This window comes from Pempheris klunzingeri, chromosome 22, assembly GCF_042242105.1.
Source record: "Pempheris klunzingeri isolate RE-2024b chromosome 22, fPemKlu1.hap1, whole genome shotgun sequence".
Classification (NCBI taxonomy): Eukaryota; Metazoa; Chordata; class Actinopteri; order Acropomatiformes; family Pempheridae; genus Pempheris; species Pempheris klunzingeri.
The window spans coordinates 17261827-17279646 of NC_092033.1; the positions used below are offsets into that span (position 1 = coordinate 17261827).

Sequence of the window (17820 nt, forward strand, 5' to 3'; positions counted from 1 at the left end):
GTTGGTCCTATGTTTGTGATTATTTTTTGTCTCTGAGGACATAAAACATACACCAAGGTCAGTATCTCAAACCAGGAGACATGTAGAATTTTCATACTGACACATGTTAATCTGCAGGTTGAGACCTTTCCAATGCTGTACTTCTTCTTTTTTTTGGTGGAAATGGTGATCAAAATGAGTCATCGTCAGAGATCAAGGCGGACATTACTACAGGCTTGAACTGTGGAGAAATTAGGATCTTTACAAATCTTGGTTTGGGGATTTTATGTCAGCATGGCATAGCTCACTGAATCTCCCAAAAATGCAACACAGAAAGTTAATTAGTAATATTAAACTGACATTTACAGAATGGAATAGTAATAGTTAAAATAGGATATGAAAGTTGAAATGAAATATTGACTGAAGAAAGGAAATATGGACGGTGCTATGGACAATAAAAGAAGTGTATGAAATATATGAAGGTGACAAAAATGAAATATGACATGTCCATAAATAATCAAACTAAGTCACAATGAGTGATTTGCACATTCTAGTTCAGCTTGATAACCCCGTCTTCATGTTGCTCATTGTACAAGACAAGCACACACACATTTATTGAATAGTAAGACCCACTGATAGCACACAACCCAAAAACAGCAGTCAAATGCACCTCCAACACAATGCATTTCCGTAGCATCACGCTACCCAAAACAGACCAAAAAAAAATGTATTCCTCAGAATTGAAAAAGGCATGAATTAAAACAAATGGCCTTGGTCATATCATGGAGGTGTCAAGGACACTGAAGTGTTTTTCTGTTGCCAAATGTTATAGATATCATCAAAAGACAGGAGTGACGATGAGGAAAACAGCCTAGTTCCAGGCGGCAAGTGAATGATGTGTGATGGGTGAACAAGGTCAAAATGAGCAGAAGGGTGCTGTACAAATACAGACCATTTACCATCTGAAGACCATTTGATATGACCAAATGCTACAGAACAAGCGAGAATGAGATTGAGTTATATTGGAAAAGACATGAGGAAATAAAGCTTGCAGTTTTATTTTTACCCATAATTCCAGTATTTAGAACTTGGTTTGGATAAAACTGTTTGTGTGTTTACCAGCTGTCTAATCACGTGGTCCATAACCTGCCTGATTGTCCGATCGCCTGGTCGTGATTCTTGTCCGGTTGGACTTAGGAATGGTGGCTAAAAGTACAAATATAAGGCCGAGGTTGTGGTAAAGTGTAATTATCCTTTAAACCAGAATAATCCCCTTTAATGTCATCATGGCTTTTCGAAAAAAGCAAAAACACTGTGGCATTATTTTGCGTGAAGACAATCTGTCTTGTTATGAGCGGTGGAGCGTGCAGTACATGGGGAAAGATTATACAGGCCTACAACTGTGCGTGTGTGAGTAAATAAATGTAGGAGCGAGCTGGGATTCAGCATAAAAAGGGAAAAAGGGAGCGGGGGGGGGGGGGGGGGGGGGGGGGGGGGGGGGGTATCTGCGCTGTCCGTGGGGCTCCAGCTGTGGTGTGCTTTGAGGCAGAAGTGAGCAGAGATGTGAATGCACAGCCAGGTGCTGCCCCGTCTCACCCTAACACCCTCACTCAGTCCACTTCCTCCCTGTTAATTAGGGGGAACCTGTTTGTGTGTGTGTGTGTGTGTGTGTGTGTGGAGGGGGGGGGTGTATATGGAGGTTGTGAAGCAGCTGTCTAATGCCATATTTCCACTGCATGTACGTCTCAACTCTGCTCGACTCTTCTCGCTCCTGGTGTTGCTTTTTCGTGGTTTTGTTTTTCCCCCTGCAGATACTCCTCCATCAGTGGCTTTGACATCCAGTGTATGAATGGGTGAATGTGAATGTGGGGCTTTTTTCGTTTTTTGGGTGGTTAAAAAGACTAGACATTTAGAGTAACTGACTTAACTGCCATCTTAGCTCGCTTGTAACATTTTGACGAAGACGACACCGGGAGATTTGTCGAGGCTTCACTTCAAGTTTTCGTTTCGCAAAGTCACAAAACACGTTGTTCTGCTCAGTCTAAGATGATTTGAATGGCCACACTCAAAAGCAAGATAAAAAAGTCTGCATCCATACTCCCTCTGGTTGCATCCCACTCATCACAATCCCAATTTTCTTTTTCCCGAAAACCCTTTTGAGTGTCTTTTTCTGTCATGTCGATGCGTTGAATGATGGCTCACATTTAAAACACATTTAAAAAAAAGATGAGAGCAGCTTTGTGAGAAGCGAGAAGGAGAGCTTGAGAGAGAGATATTAAAGGCCAATCGCTGCACGAAGCTGATGAGATTTTCTGTCTCTTTTCCCGTGTAACGTCCCACCGGATGTCACAACGCTGCAGTTATATCATCGCCTTAACACACAGCTCAACTATAATGGTCCAGCACCAATCTTTTGGACTCAAACTGTTATTTGCGCGTCTGTTCTTGACCTCGATCTCGCAGTAAAATCCGAATTCACAATGTAGATTGGCTTTGAATGTGCGTTAAGAGGCACACGCATTAAATTCCAGCGAGTCCTGAATGTAACCGTAATAGGACCAGGAAGTAGAGATGACAGGAAGTGAGTGAAAAAAGAAGCATGACGAAGAAGAATGGTCACTCACCCTCGCACTGCTTGCCATCTCCCTTGTAGCCCGGCTTGCAGATGCAGTTGTAGGACTTGGGCGTGTTCTGGCAGAGGGCGTCGATGTGGCAGTCGTCTGAACCCTCAGCGCACTCATCTGCCTCTGCGGAAACATGGAAAATCAGTATCTAATCCGACCTGAGTGGATTCAGAAGGCCCCGATGCTGGGTATGACTAGGAATGCACCATTCTGCCAGAGCGGTGTCGGAGCTCGCGCTGACCGCCTTGCCTCCAACCGCGGTCATCCCTAGCCTTGTGTATGCATACGAATAATTCCAGTGAGCTCTATAGGGAGTGTGGTAAACATCTTTTACGTTTGGACAAAAGAAAGTGACAGCACAAACCCTGAGCTGAGGTATCAGAATTGATCAGGAGAGAAAAGGTTGGATTGGTGCATGTCAATGATGGACCACTGATGATTCTGCTTTCTGTGCTCTCTCATGACCCTTTAGCATCCTTCTAACAGGTTAAGATCAAATTACAAGAATTTCAAAGTTCAAATAACATATTTGTTACTTTGAGTATTTCATTTAGTTTGTTTTACGCCTCAGAGTAGGACAAAATGATTTGACCTTGCACGAGTGGTTCCTAACCTAGAGTTTTGGACCCCCTCGAGGTGTAGCAAGATAAACCTGATGGGTAGGAAAAATATTACCAGGATATGGAAGAAAAAGAACAGACTATCTGTCTATCATACAGTCCTCTAGTCTTTGCCCTTCTCCCTCTAGTGGATAACTCTTCTTCGGGCCTTAAAACTGGTGACAATGGGTCACAAGTTGACTCCACCTGAAACATGTGACCAATGAGGCAGGACTATAACTAGCTGGGATGTGTCGTCTAACTCCGCTTAAGCCAAAACATGTTTTTCCTCCCGCGATTTTTAAAAAGAAGTTGAATGAAATCGTGTCCTGTCATCGTCTCAGTCAGCTTTAATGGGACTGAATTTGTGTGTGTATGTTTTTTTTTTTTTTTTTTTAAATCAACCAAATCTCAAGACACCCTTCCCAAATGTGTCAAGCCATTATGTATTAGTGTGTCGGTGAAAGAGGGCTCTCAAGTCACACAGGGTTCCACAGCTCACCCACTGATCAGGTTATTGATAGAAGAGCTGGTCCCATCTGGGTCAGAATCCCGGGGCAGAGGGCAAACTCATTACACTATGTCCACATATACATGCCCAGAGAGGGAGGGAGAGAGAGAGAGAGAGAGAGAGAGAGAGAGGGAGAAAGAGACAGAGAGATGTTTTGCTCTCTCCTGTCATATCGATCGGTAAAAGAAAGCTTTGCACCGTCACAGAACTCCTCTGCCCACTCTCTGCTCCCATCAGAGTATTAATAGCCCGTGTGTAAATGAGGTAAGGTGGCTGGAAGCTGTTTTTGGTTCAGCTGTGTTTTCTGCTCTCTTGCCCAGCCCTGCCACACAGAGGCAGGCAAATAAACACCGAACCAGCATTTACAACAAATATTTTTCACGTTGAGAAAAAGTTTGTGAGGTCTTTTAATGGCACCGAATGAGACCCACAGAGCGGCAGTGAGTCCAAGGGGTCGGTGAAATGCTGCGAGCACTGAAAGTGTTTCACTGAAGAAGATCCTCTCCTTTTCAGCTCCTCTTCCTGTGTGCCGTTGAAACCTGAGCACCACTGGTTTTTGACAAAGCCTTGTCTGCATGCTGGATCACTGTCTCAATATTGACTCTTCATCCATTGACAGCAGTGGGAGGCTCAACAATGTGCTGCTGCTGCTGCTGCTGCTGCTGCCAGCTCGATATTGGGCCCCTGCTGCCTGCCTGCCTGCCTGCTTCTTCTCTCGGGACTTTGACGCCCCCCACCCCTCTCCCTCACCCCTCTCCCCTCTCTCACCCCCTCCCTCCCCCCAAACCCCCCACCCCACACGACACAGTCTCTCTCTCACACACACACACACACAGCCTCCACGTCCCTCCTCCTCCTCCTCCTCCGGCCACCAAACTCGGAGCCAAGGCGATCTCCAGCTTTTAATCCCACCTTTCGGTAAATCAGCGCGTACAGACGGTGAAACATCAGCACAGGCAGCCCCCTCCGCTCCAAAATCTGAGCGAACTGAACGTCTAACCCAGAGATCAAGCTGCGGCTTCCGATTAAAATGTGGCTTTTACGCGCAGAAAAGAGAAGTTCCAGTGAAGCCTGGGACAGAGACCGGTGGACCCGGCTGGGAATCGCGTTTTTGCGCATTTCGTGAAAAATGGTGATGTGAAGACCGGTGATGATATTTCAATAAAAGCAGGCACGATCTGTGTCCAGATTCCATTAGTGGAAGTCCGCTAACGTGAGTTTTCAGCGCCGTTAAGCTGCAGCTCACAGTGGATAACATGTGGACGCCACAAAGTACATTATGGGATGAGAATAATAATATTAAAGAGAGATTTCCAATGCAGCCAGATGTCAAGTTTCAAGTGTCCTTTCCTGTGCCATGCTTTCTTTTTCTTTTTTTTTTTTTTTTTAAATCTCCACTGATATCATTGGAGTACACCTCTTTCAGCCATGTTCCCATCTTTTCCCCTTAAAAAAAAAAAGAGCAGTAAGAACCGCAACTTGCTGTTTGACAACAACAGACAGAAAGACAAAAGAGGAAAGATGAGCTCTTACCTGAGACTCCGACATTCCCCATCACCCTGCAAGTATTTATGAGGAGGATAAACAAACACACGTCCCGGAAAAAACAAGCGCTCCCCATGCTGACAGACTGTGTGAGGATACAGCAGGGCTTTACTGGGGGTTTGGACTGTGTGTGTGTGTGTGTGTGTGTGTGTGTGTGAGTGTGTGTGAGTGTGTGTGTGTGAGTGTGGATGTGTGTGTGGGTGATGTGTGTGTGGGGATGTGTGTGTGTGTGTGTGTGTGTGTGTGTGTGTCCCTGACAGGAGAGGAGGAGGACCGGTTTTGGTGGAGTGGGAGAGAGAGAGAGAGAGAGAGAGAGAGAGAGAGGGAAGGAACATCAGGAGAGAGAGAGTGGAGGCTCATCGTGCGCTGTGATTGGCTTGTTTTGGCCGGGGGTGAGAGAGAGAGAGAGAGAGAGAGAGAGGGAGAGAGAGAGAGATTTTATGAGCAAATAGGTGCACAGCGCCATAACAGGTTCAATTAAAAAAAGTTGAATAAAAATAAAATAAGTTAGCAAATGGATACACATAAATACATCATTTAGACAAACTGTAATTTCCATAATTTACTGCAAATGGGATTTATAGCCAGTCTGAGGTTAGAACTCCCAAAATGTCCAAATGACTTTTGACTGACTTTTCTCTAATTGTGCCATTTTCTCGTTCCTCGCCAGGTCAGTCTGTAAAAACACCTCTCTGGTTTAACTTGTGGTGGGGTCAAGATTGGATTCGAGGGGTCACAAGGAGAAAAAAAAAAAAAAAGATCCATCTCTTGCTTGATTTCACAGTAAGATCCAGTGACCACCTCATTAACATCCTTCTCCTTCACTTCCTTCTGAATCATGACAGGTTATTTAAGTTTAGGATTAAAAGATATTGACATCCAGCGATTAAACATCAAGGGTCGAGTTTGGATTATTATTATTATTTGTGACAATTTAAAATATTTCACACACACACACACAAAAGAAAACCAACAAAATGAAACAAGTGGGGTACATTCCTTGGTCTGCTGTCTTTATGTCCATCTTGTCCTCAGATTCCAAAGACAGTGACGCTAACTAACACACAAACCTCGGGCAGGGTTGTATTCAAGTGTAGGAAAAGTGGCCGCTTTGTGGGACTTGGAGCAAAATATGCTGGGGGAAATTTGTGTAAAGGCAGCCTTAACAGGGGCCACATGTCACCAGCAGGTTAATCCAGCTATGTCAAGGGTCAACAAGAATTCATTTACCTCAAAAATGAGAAAAAAATGTCACGGTAAATATGGTGATCCTCATTTTTTGGTGTCTGTCTAAAATGACAAGAACATTCCTTGTTTTTTACGAAGCAACCGTGGAAGTTCAAGGATCAAAGTTTGGTCACTTTAAGTGTGTAATAGTGAATATAGTGGTTTATTTTTCTCATTAAAAAAAATAAACACTGTCCAAACAGTGGTGGGATTTGCACGTGTTTTTATCCAGATTGTGAAAGTTTCTGCTCAGCTTGAAGTCGATCTGTGGAGCTGAAGTCTGTGAAAAAAGGACAAACAGCCCCACCTGCTGGAGAAGCTCCTTCATCGCGACTTTGGTCCCGCCCACTTCAGGGAAGTATTCTTTCTATCCAATCACAGAGAGAACACAAGGTGATGCCTTTAAGAGCAAGAAGTGTGTAAGCAACGACCGTAGTGCTACTAATTTAATACATTGTGGTATTTAATACATTACATTGTCCCAGTATTGCAGCAATGTAGCTGTCGTCGCTGCTTTACGGCAGACGTTCGACCACTTCACAAAAGCCACAGGATGCTTGGAGTTTTTTAGCTTTAGCCTAATTCTAGTAGTGAACTGTCTGTCGCTATATTCCTGTTCATTCTGCAACGGTGTTTCTTCTGTGTGTTGGTTCAATTCCAAGGTAAAACAAACACAAGTAGGCTGACAATACGTATTTCTTGTTCATTTGACGGGAGCGTTTAACTATTCACGTGGGTGCTTTTAGAGAGAAAACATACAAACACATTCAAATTCTATTTAAAGTGAAAAACATCGGCGAGGTTTCGTACATTACGATGAGTACTTGAACACCGCACAAGGTCTCACAGGACTGTCATGGCGTCTCCCTGGAAGGAGATTTGGTACTGGAGAAAGTAGCCGCTGTCACTGACCACTTTTCTCCCGCGAACAGAGCAGCTGACCCCAACTGAAGAGGCATTCAACCGCGGGTAGTTACCATGGGAACCGTACACGCTAAGGTAAACTCCGTTTCCTCAATAGACATAAAGACAATAGGCCTTTATGTGGGGTTGGGACCATGACCTCCCTGGAGCCCAGCCGGTGCTGTAGGCTGCGCAGTCGCTAGCTTGTGAACTCTGTGCTTTTTTTTTTTTTTACTGTTGCTCATAATTGGAAAAAAAGACAAACGACAAAGTCAGCTAGCGGATTAAGTGGAGTGTCTACCGAACTGTGGGCGACACGGTGTCATTTCACCTCCAGATAACTTGACTGTATATTAATGCTAACAGGGCGGCATTTTCAAGTGAAGGTATCATGATACATGATGTTCCAGCCCACTCACCGTGAGGATGTCTTAGTGGACAGACAACAGACAACATTCATCAAACAGAGATGAGACCTCGCGAGAATATGACGAGAAGACAGTTTTATTATTGGTATTGCCAGCCAGTGGAATTGAATCCAGGAAATGCACTTTTCTCTAATAGCTTCTAATTGAGACATTTACCTTTTTTTTAATCAATCAACGACTATTCTGTCTATTTACACCGAACACACACCATGTGCAGAGACTTTATGACCCCCCCACCACCCTTTTTTAAAGCCCCACCCACTGTGCTGCCCTTTCTCCTTCATGACAGCTGCCCTTTAAAATGTGACACTTGTTATGTCGTTGTGTTGGACCGAGTTAGAATGAACTATAATGTGTCCCTTCACCAAACCTCACTATATTTTGATAACTGCATTAGATTGTGAAGGGGGCTGCTATTCAAGTGTTTGTCCTTCTCTTCGGTGCAGAGCCTGGATCCTCTCCCAATGCAGGGCAGGGACTTGGGTGTCAACCCCGACGATCTGATGGATCCTCCAGAACTGGAGCAGGGGTCCAAGCAGGAGATCCTTGAGAACAAAGACGTGAGTTCTAGCGTTAGTTTCAGCACTAGCATCATGGTAGCTCTTGTGCAATTTTAAAAAATAGAGGTATAGTAGTCGTCCAAAGCACGACATCCCTCTGGTGAGTTGTGTCAATGGATATAGGTTATAAGATTATTCTAACAACATAACATTTTTGTGTACAACATTTGTTTTAGGTGGAAGCTTTCTTTTTACAGATTACTCGTTTCTCAAATTTGAATTGTGGTTTGCTTTGGTGGAGATATTTCTCTATTCATAATTCTCCAATTAGTGTTTGCCATCTCTTTAACCCTTCGGAGTCTAGGACCGCCACACGGCGTCAAAGTCACATGTCGCACGTTTGAAAATGTAAAGCTGTGACACAAGCACGCAGGTGCTCAATTCAAAGACTGTTGGAAAGCGGACACTTCAAACTTTTTACAAATGTTTGAATTTTGTCGATTGGCCTATTAAGACTAAATTTATGAAGAGCCGAAGTCGCGCACTACAGCTCTTCTACGAGTTAGAAGATGCTGAATCTGGGGAAGAACGCTCTGATTCTGAGGAAGACTCCTTTCAGAGGATGAAGTGGATGCTGCACGTGAAGACGAACGAGAGGAGGTGTCCGCAGACCCCCGCTCCTCCAAAGATCCAACTAGTTCCTGCTGGGATTTTGTGTTTCTTTTGCACTTTTACATACAGTGTGTCCATATATTCTGTCAAAATAAAGAAATACTTGTAGAATCACATAGGTGAGGTTGTGCTGAAAAGAAAGACACAAAGAAAGGCAAGCTAAGCACTTTTAATGGGAAACACAAAGGTAAAAGTTTTACCCCAGACTCTGAAGGGTTAAACTGATGTCTCAACTCTGAAATCAGTTCACTTTAGATGTTGTATAGTTTGCTTTGGCAGTGTTTGTGTGTTTAGTCTTCATCAGCTCTGCAGAAATCTTTACTTATTATGCAGAGGGGCCGAAGGACAATGTTTAGGATGCTTTAATGCGATGGTGGCTTACTTCTGTTTGTTAAGAAAAGTGAGCAAATCTAATTCTTCATGAACAGTTTTAGAGAAGGATACTTACTGGACAGATAATATAACATACATATGTACTAAAAACAGCTTTCACTTGCAATCGCATTCAAGGAAAATCTTACAAAACTACGGCCGAGGCAAACACCTGAAGTTGAATACATTTTAGGTCTGTTTTCATCTGTCTGTGGTGATGACAACATGAAAGTAATCCACATAAAAAATATCTTTGATTACAGGTGGTGGTCCAACATGTCAACATCCAGGGCCTTGGAAGAACTAAAGAGGATCTGCTTGGCTACGAGATCTCTGATGTTTTTCATGCCAAAAACCTTATTGATGTATGTATTTATGACAGTATTGCTCATGAAGGCACGATAGCAATCTGAACTGATTTAGTCTTAGATTCTAAAAAAAGTTTGGGGATTTGAGGAAGTGTCTCTTCCGTCTCGGCTACAGGTGATGAAAAAATCTCACATCGCCAGACAGAAGCTGCTTCGCCTGGGAATCTTCAAAGAGGTCGAGGTTCTTATTGATACGTCTGAAGGTAATTCTTATCAGCAAAAATAATAGAATTGCATTCTAGACCCTATAAACTAAATGTTAAAGGAAATACATTTTCCAGAATTCTTTCTGAATAGAACAGGGCTTTTCTACATATATCAGATTAGTGTTATGGATTCCCTGCCTAGCCCAAAGGTTGAGCTGATGTGTATTTGCAGAAACACACCTTCTTCAGCCTCATTGCTTCTCCCTCCTCAGGTACAGATGCGTTGCCCAATGGTCTGGATGTAACTTTTGAGGTGACAGAGATAAAGAGGCTTACAGGAAGCTACAACACCATGGTTGGCAACAACGAAGGAAGCATGGTGAGCGAAACAACACTTGGGCCCTTTTATCTAACAGTTCTCAGGCATTAAGAGAAGCCTCTGTATTAGACTGCTATACAGTAACTACAACTTATTCATGATTATCAGAAATTTGGCTGAGTTAGGTTTTTTTGGGCAACTGTAGGGCAAAACTTCAACACCGCTCCCCGTCTAGGGCATTTCATGAAACTTCAACAACGTTGCAATTTGAATTGCAAAAGGTGTTACACAAGTACAGACATTTCAAAGCTCCTGATGCGTGTGCCAAATTCGGTGAAGTTTCAACCATGCCTAGCCCTTCTAAAGCAACTTCCTGTTTCATGGCAACAATACGTCGCCATGGCAGCAGTGTTTAATGAAAACTTGAAAGCTTCACAATTAAGCATCAGCAACTTCTTGAGACTTTTTGGACGTAGATGTCTTGAGGTCTGGACTGTCACCAAACATGTGACATTTGGTAAAGCTCTAACCTCGTGGAGTCAAGTTACAACAGGTTGATTTCTCATGGCGAAGAATCGAAATACGCTGCACCGCCACGGCAACGCCTTTTGATGAAAACTCACAATTTTCACTATGAAGCATCATGAAGGTCTTTGGGCTTTTCTGACCACATTTGAGGTGGATCTGTAAAAGCAGCTTGTCAGGGGACATCCAAGTAGAAAGCATGATATTTCCTGTTGCCAATAGGTGGCGCTAAGGCTAACTGAATATTTACATGTCGACGTCTTCAGGACGGGACAAATCTGTGAAGTTTGGTGCAGATTTGATCATCTACAGTTAAGTTCTAGACCGCTTCCTGTTTCCTGGCGCGATACCGAAATTTGAGACCTTGCCACGGCCACGCTGTTCGTTGAAAAGTCAAGCTTGGAGACAGATAAGAGAGAGTGGGTGGGTCATGAGCCACTGCTCTTGACTGAGGTGTTGCACAGCCTGATGGCTGTGGGTACAAAGGACCCTCTGCACCGCTCAGTCCTCAGCTGCAGCGACAGGAGCCGTCCACTGCAGCTGCTCCTCTGTGCTGCCAGGGTCTGGTGAAGAGGGCGGCTGAGGGTGGTGTCCATTATGGCCTGCAGCTCGCTTCATGTGCGTCTCTCCACCACCATCCCCAGTGAATCCCAGACTCCTGCCCAGCACTGAGCCAGTCTTTTCAATCAGCTTGTCCAGCCGCCCGGTGTTCTTAGTTGTCGTGTTACCTCCCCAGCAGGCTGCAGCACACCACTGACCGGGAGAACATGTGCAACATTTCACTGTAGACATCCAAGGACCTGAGCCTCCTGAGGGAAAATAGCCAGCTCTGTCCCTTTCTGTAGAGGGCATCTGTAATCAGGGACCGGTCCTTTCCTGGAATGCTGACTGGGTGAAGTGTGGGTGTGACCTGCAAAAGTCCACAACCATCTCCTTTGTCTTGGAGGTGTTCATAGGGGGCCATTCTTCTCACTCTAGTCACTAAATGCTCTCAGCAGGTCCCTGTACTCCCCTTCCTGTCTCTTCCTCACACACGCCACAATAGCATGTCGTCAGAATATTTCTGGATGTGGCAGGACTCAGAGTTATATATTTAAAGCCTGATGTGTGCAGGGTGAACAGGAATGAAGACAGAACAGTCCCCTGTGGAGCCCCTGTGCTACTCACCACCGTCCCAGAGATGCATTTCCTCACCCTGACAAACTGATCGTCCGGTCAGGTGATCCGTGATCCAGGAAGTGAAGGAGCTTGTCTCTCGCGTGGGAGGTTGGATGGTGTTGAAAGTACTTGAAAATTCAAAGAACATAATTGTCACATATCGACCTGGCTCCGTCTACGTGAGTGAGCCCTTTTCCTGGTGTCTGAACTGTAGGGGGTTGGGTGCTTGTTCACACTGTGGTTTCAGGAGACGGACAAGCAGCTGCTCCAGTATGTTCCTATTATTATTATTTTTGTTGTGCTATTGCAGTTTAAGCAGAAGTGACTGGTTATCAGTTAACTACATGTGTCCCGTCTTCCAGGTGCTGGGTCTGAAGTTGCCCAACATGTTGGGGCGAGCTGAGAAACTCACCTTCCAGTTCTCTTATGGGACCAAGGAGACATCATATGGCCTGTCATTCTTCAAGCCCCAGCCTGGACACTTTGAACGCAAGTATGTCAGTGACACAGATCAGAACCCACCTATCTCGCTGTCCGCTAGAAGTAAAAGCCCTGTCACATTAAGCGTAGTAGACCTGATAAGATAAATCAAATCTTAACATCCCAAACAATTCATGGTGCAGCTATAGTGAAAGCGTCATCCTGTTCTGTTTGAGCACTATGGCCACTCAAACCTATGGTCAATTTAGAGTTATTAACCTGACCTGCATGTCTTTGGACTGTGGGAGGAAGCCAGGCATGCAAGTACAGGGAGAGAAAGAAAGGCTCAAACCACAAACCTGCCTGCCAGTGGATTCACACCTGGAACCTTCTTGCTGTGAGGCAGTAGTGCTAACCACCGCACCACCATGCTGCCTCCTTGTTAAATACAGATCAGGTATATTACTATTGAATGCTTTGAGTCTGTTGATGGTGCCTTCAAGAAAGCACAGCTGTCCTGACTACATCCAGTGAATGCAATGGTTTCGAGGTAGCTGACTCTGAAATCTTGGATGCTGAACTAGATTGCAGTACCAAGCTGAGTTTTTTTGAGTTCTTATTTATTTTTGAGACTTGGTGTCCTCCGTTTCAGCCTCACCCTTAATATTTACAAAGTCACCGGGCAGTTCCCATGGAGCTCTTTAAAAGAGACGGACCGAGGCATGTCTGCAGAACTCAGTGTAAGACACACACACACACACAACTGTTGGGCTTTCTTATCAAGAAAAAGTGTAACTGGTGGGTTTACTTAAACTAAAACCATCTTCTCCACCTCCCTGTGCCGCTGCAGTTTCCTCTTGGAATTACCAACCACACATTGAAGTGGGAGGGCGTATGGAGGGAGCTGGGTTGCCTAGCTCGCAGTGCTTCCTTTGCCGTGCGAGAGGAGAGCGGACACTCGCTGAAATCTGCCCTTTCGGTACATCCTGAAGCCTTTTCCCGGCTCCTCGTACACCTGAAAGATACTTTTCCTTTCCATAGTATTTTGATGTATATCGTTTTTTTGTTCTGCACCAGTTCAACACAGCTCGTTTTGTTTATTTGCAGCACACAATGTCAGTTGATTCAAGGAATTCTGCCATTTACCCCAGCAGAGGTGCCTTACTCCGGATCAACCAAGTAAGTGTGCCCACATGTAGGAACCATACAGAACAATCACACCTGGATTGTCTCACTGTGTTCAGAATTATTCTCTTAATTATGAGAATAGATGACCTGTCTACTGAGGGAAAAACAGTAGTATTAGTTGGTGCCAAAGATTTATTGTGTATTTCATCAGGGTAACATGACAAAGGAACAGCAGATCTGGAATCTTAATTTCTTCCCACCTTGAAAAATGAATGATGAGCTTGTAGGCATTTTATATAAGCTATAACAGAGTGAGGCATATTTGACAACAAAGACCACGTATTCTCTAGTCTCTGGAAACAACTGGATATATTCTTCCTGTTCTGTCCACTTATTGAGGTGTCTTTGGCCTGCAGGAACTGGCTGGATACACCGGTGGAGACGCCAGCTTCTTAAAAGAGGATTTTGAGCTGCAGGTCAACACGCGGCTCCTCTGGGACTCGGTAAGATAGAAACTTATCTAAAAGGGTTCTGCTTCTGAAAGCTACTATTTTAGGGTTTTAGACGACAAGCCCTATAGCCCCATGTATTATAAAGCTTCAAGCCTCTTCTCCAGCTTCTTCATCGACATCTGATTGTAGTGATATTTGCCACGGTGCACTTGTAATTTTAGTTGCATTAAAGAACCACCAGTGGGCGCTAAAGCAGCACTAAAGTTGAAGAGAAACTGTTAAATTAGTTTCAATTTTTTTGTCATGTTCTGCTTCACTGCATTCTTTTTCTGCAACGTTTGGTTTGTTTGGAATGTAAAAGGAATATTGTGTGTCCTGTCAGGTCCTGTCTGCTTCTCTGTGGGGTGGAATGCTTTATCCTTTGGGAGGACAGCCATCCTGCATCGCTGACAGGTACATCTGATGCATCTGGCTCTGACATGTGATCGGACTCTGGCCGCCGTAGGAGACCTTATATTTAACAGTTGTTTTTTTTTTTTTTTATGAAGAGATTGCTCTCAAAATGTTAAGCATCTATTTTAAAAATACTTAAATCAAACTTGAACTATCATTTCAACTTTTTTGTTTACATCGCATTTTACCTTGCACAATCAATCTCCTCACTTTTAGTCATTTTAAGACAACGCTGTATTCTAAGAGGATATTTTAATGATAGTTTTGCATTTCGTCAAGGTTCTATCTCGGAGGACCCACCAGCGTACGAGGGTTTGGGATGTACAGCATTGGGCCACAAAGTGAAGGTAGAATCAGGAAAACTAACTAACTAAACTAACTAAAGAAATTGCTTTCCACAGTGGAAAAAAGTGCTGAATACCCACAAAATGTAAAACAAATCATGTGTAATGTCAGCTGTAACTTCAAATAATTAAGATATTGCTGCAAAATGCAAAACAGCAATGTTTAATGACTAAAAAAAGAGATTAAGATTTAAATGTGTTCTTTGCAGTGGTGAATAATTATACTAAAGATATGGTTAGACGAGCTGGTATGGAGGGATTTGGATTGGCCTTTGGGAGGAATTACAAAGCCTCCTAAACATAGTGTATCAGCCCGCCTCACAGAGGGCATTTTGTGCCATAGGACAGATGTGTATGTGTTCCATCAGGTAGTGTACTACAGCAACTTATCTTGGTTTAATGCTGTGTGTCACAGGGGACTATCTGGGTGGAGAGGCTTACTGGGCAGGCGGTCTGCACCTCTATACTCCACTGCCCTTCAGACCAGGCAAGGGTAGCTTTGGGGACCTTTTTAGGACGCACTTCTTCCTCAACGCAGGCAACCTCTGCAACCTGAACTACGGTGAGTGGACTGAAAATATTACCGGATACACTGAAATCTAGTAATGTTCGATTGCTTCAGACGTCCCAAGTGTGTTGTAACATGTTGACTATTGTGTGTGCAGGTGATGGTCCGCGGGCGCACATTCAGAAACTAGCCGAGTGTATTCGCTGGTCATACGGAGCGGGCATCGTGCTGCGGCTTGGGAACATTGCCAGGCTGGAGCTCAACTACTGTGTGCCCATGGGAGTCCAGAGTGGAGACAGGTATACTACAAGTCGCACAGAAAAAAAGAAAAAAGGACTAGCATGCTTTAGATCAAACATGTCAAACTCAAGGCCACATCTGACCTACGATACCATCATATACGGCCCGCGAGATAATTTCATGTGACTATTAAGAATGGCCCGCCGGTAAATAGCACTCCCACCTCTACAAGTCCCACAATGCACTGGATAGCTGCCGCGCTAGTCAGGACCCGTACAGAAACCTCCCTCCCGCAGATATAGTGATACTCCGATCAGCGTCTTTATAGCGACACTTCAGCCAGCCCTAAAATAAATGGCTAAAGGAAATGTGGACTTTGAACACAGAGACTTTCACAGCAGAGTTTTACCTGTTTGTCTATCGGAGGTAAACCTGTGTGTCCTGTTTGTGGAGCTGATGTGGGCGTAATTAAAGAATATAAATACAAGACAGCACTGTGAGACAAAACATCAGGATAAGTACAAGAACAAAGAAAAAAAGAATTAAAAATTGTATTGAGGAAAAGTTGTTGGAGTTTAAATTCATATTTGTGAAGAAAATATATATTATTATATTATATACTATAATAAAATAGTCACTTTTAGACTTGTGACTTAGACTGTGTTTTAAATTTTGGCCCCTTCTTTGATCGAGTTTGACCCCCCTGCTTTAGATGAAGCAAAGTAGGCTGGACCACTTTTCATCAGCATCTGTAGCTTGTTAAATGTGAGGGAAGTGCTACTGCTAATGTCAAACTTGTATACCGTATATTGGATATAGACGTCTCAGTCAGACGTCTGTCTGTCTCAGTCAGTTTGAAGATGAAGACGTTTTTAGGTGGGAGGAAGCTTATCAGACCTCTATAGCCCGCTGCTTACCTGTGCCCGAGGCTATCAGCTCCAGGTTCACGCTAGCACCTACTAGCACAACAACTGAATCTTTGACCAAACAGTCAAGTTGCATTGTGGGTAACATAGGTGCGTGGTGCTGCCAAGAAAGAAAAACGTGTGAAATACTAAACACGATATCTGTGGCTCATATTGCTCCAACCTTTAAACTTAGAAATGCTATGTAATACAAGGAATGGTCTGATAGTAGCCCTTAACTGATCTCTCCTACAGGATATGTGACGGCGTCCAGTTTGGAGCAGGAATCCGTTTTCTGTAACCTCACCACTCCACTGCCCACCAGTATTCCACCAGAGGCTTGTGACATGAAGTGGGAAAATGTCTTGTTGTTTGTTACCTGTATCTTGTTGTAGAGTGTGTAACACAAAAGCATGGGTCCTGCGTCCTGGGAAAACATGCCTGACCCACTCCCCCCCACACACACACACACACACACACACACACACACACACACACACACACACAGAGCCCTCCTTTGATATGTATCAGATAAAGCTTTCGAACAACAAGGTATCAGTGCTGGGTCACGCAACTAGTGAAGCCGTTCACAGTACAAACTGAACGGGTTTTTACAGTCTAGATTTCTTTACTTACCACCACAGGTAATGACTCTGGCTACAAAAATACAATCATGGTTAATCTTTCCAACCAAATTTCCACTTGCATATCAGTAGTTTTAATTCTCCTCGATAGATTGTTGAGTTATGGCATTGTTTTTAAATATGAGCCTTGATTTGAAATCTCCAGCACTGGCACCTTGCCTGTGGAAAAGTTATTCACTGGTTCATTTCACCCACTGCAAATTCCCGTGGTGGCACGAAGTAACTTTATTTAAGAATGTTAGAAGTTTTTGGGCATGTTCCTGTTTTTTTTGTGCGTTCCAGGACTTGTTTTGTTTGACAGGTCACCGTACCCGTACGCGTTCTTCTGACCTGACGAGTTTTTGCCGAGTTCTGCTCTGCAGCCGAACGACTGCGGCAGCGACCGGCGGGGGATATGAAACGAGAAAGAGCATCGCTTTTGAATCAGAGCAGTGCCAGCTGTTTTTAGAGGGGAGTCGACCCGCACGCCAAAGCAGTTTGTTCAAAAGATTGTTGTGAGGCCCCAGCCCCACCTTCACCCACGTCTGAGCAACATCCACCACCAGTGCTCTTACTGTTAGAAGTCTTTTTGATGTTTTTGAAGCTGTTCACAAATAAATCACAGATGCTCCCCTGGTTCTCTTTGGATCATTTGTGGTTGTCGTGTACACACAATTACAGTAAGTGGGGGAAAAACAACCAGCTCTTGGTTTTCTGTCCTAAAATTCATATGTGTTTGCGCTTTATGTCTCTTAAAAGTGAGGTATTTTTCTTCATTAAGGCTTCTTAGAACATTTTGAACTACACACCTCGCATCTCATCTAAAAGTTAAGAAGTTTACAGGAGCATTATAATCTGTGTTCTAAAAAGG

General features: G+C 44.0%; 2 protein-coding genes across 3 annotated transcripts in view; one reads left to right on the plus strand and one right to left on the minus strand.

Annotated features, from left to right (window-relative positions):
- Positions 1-5334, minus strand: part of scube1 (signal peptide, CUB domain, EGF-like 1) — a 93045-nt gene extending 87711 nt beyond the window's left edge. For both annotated transcript variants that reach the window (XM_070853678.1, XM_070853677.1), the window contains exons 1-2: positions 5247-5334; positions 2604-2726 (exon numbers count right to left, since the gene is read on the minus strand). In XM_070853678.1, coding sequence (XP_070709779.1) covers positions 2604-2726; positions 5247-5334 — 211 coding nt within the window. The remainder of the gene's footprint in view (positions 1-2603; positions 2727-5246) is intronic.
- Positions 5335-7336: 2002 nt separating this feature from the next.
- samm50l (sorting and assembly machinery component 50 homolog, like) lies at positions 7337-17580 on the plus strand. Its single transcript, XM_070854067.1, has 15 exons — positions 7337-7484; positions 8263-8376; positions 9624-9725; positions 9844-9931; positions 10147-10253; positions 12239-12369; positions 12949-13036; positions 13147-13275; positions 13404-13475; positions 13841-13927; positions 14259-14329; positions 14609-14676; positions 15089-15235; positions 15339-15480; positions 16582-17580. The coding sequence occupies exons 1-15, from the start codon at positions 7464-7466 to the stop codon at positions 16625-16627; spliced, it is 1413 nt and encodes a 470-aa protein (XP_070710168.1). The 5' UTR covers positions 7337-7463; the 3' UTR covers positions 16628-17580.
- Positions 17581-17820: the final 240 nt, after the last annotated feature.

What these genes read in the sequence shown, in the direction of transcription:
- samm50l (XM_070854067.1), top strand. Translation starts at nt 7,464, where the DNA reads ATGGGAACCGTACACGCTAAG. An exon ending in AGATCCTTGAGAACAAAGAC is followed by an intron (nt 8,377 to 9,623) that starts GTGAGTTCTAGC and finishes CTTTGATTACAG; the next exon opens with GTGGTGGTCCAACATGTCAA. An exon ending in GGAGTCCAGAGTGGAGACAG is followed by an intron (nt 15,481 to 16,581) that starts GTATACTACAAG and finishes TCTCTCCTACAG; the next exon opens with GATATGTGACGGCGTCCAGT.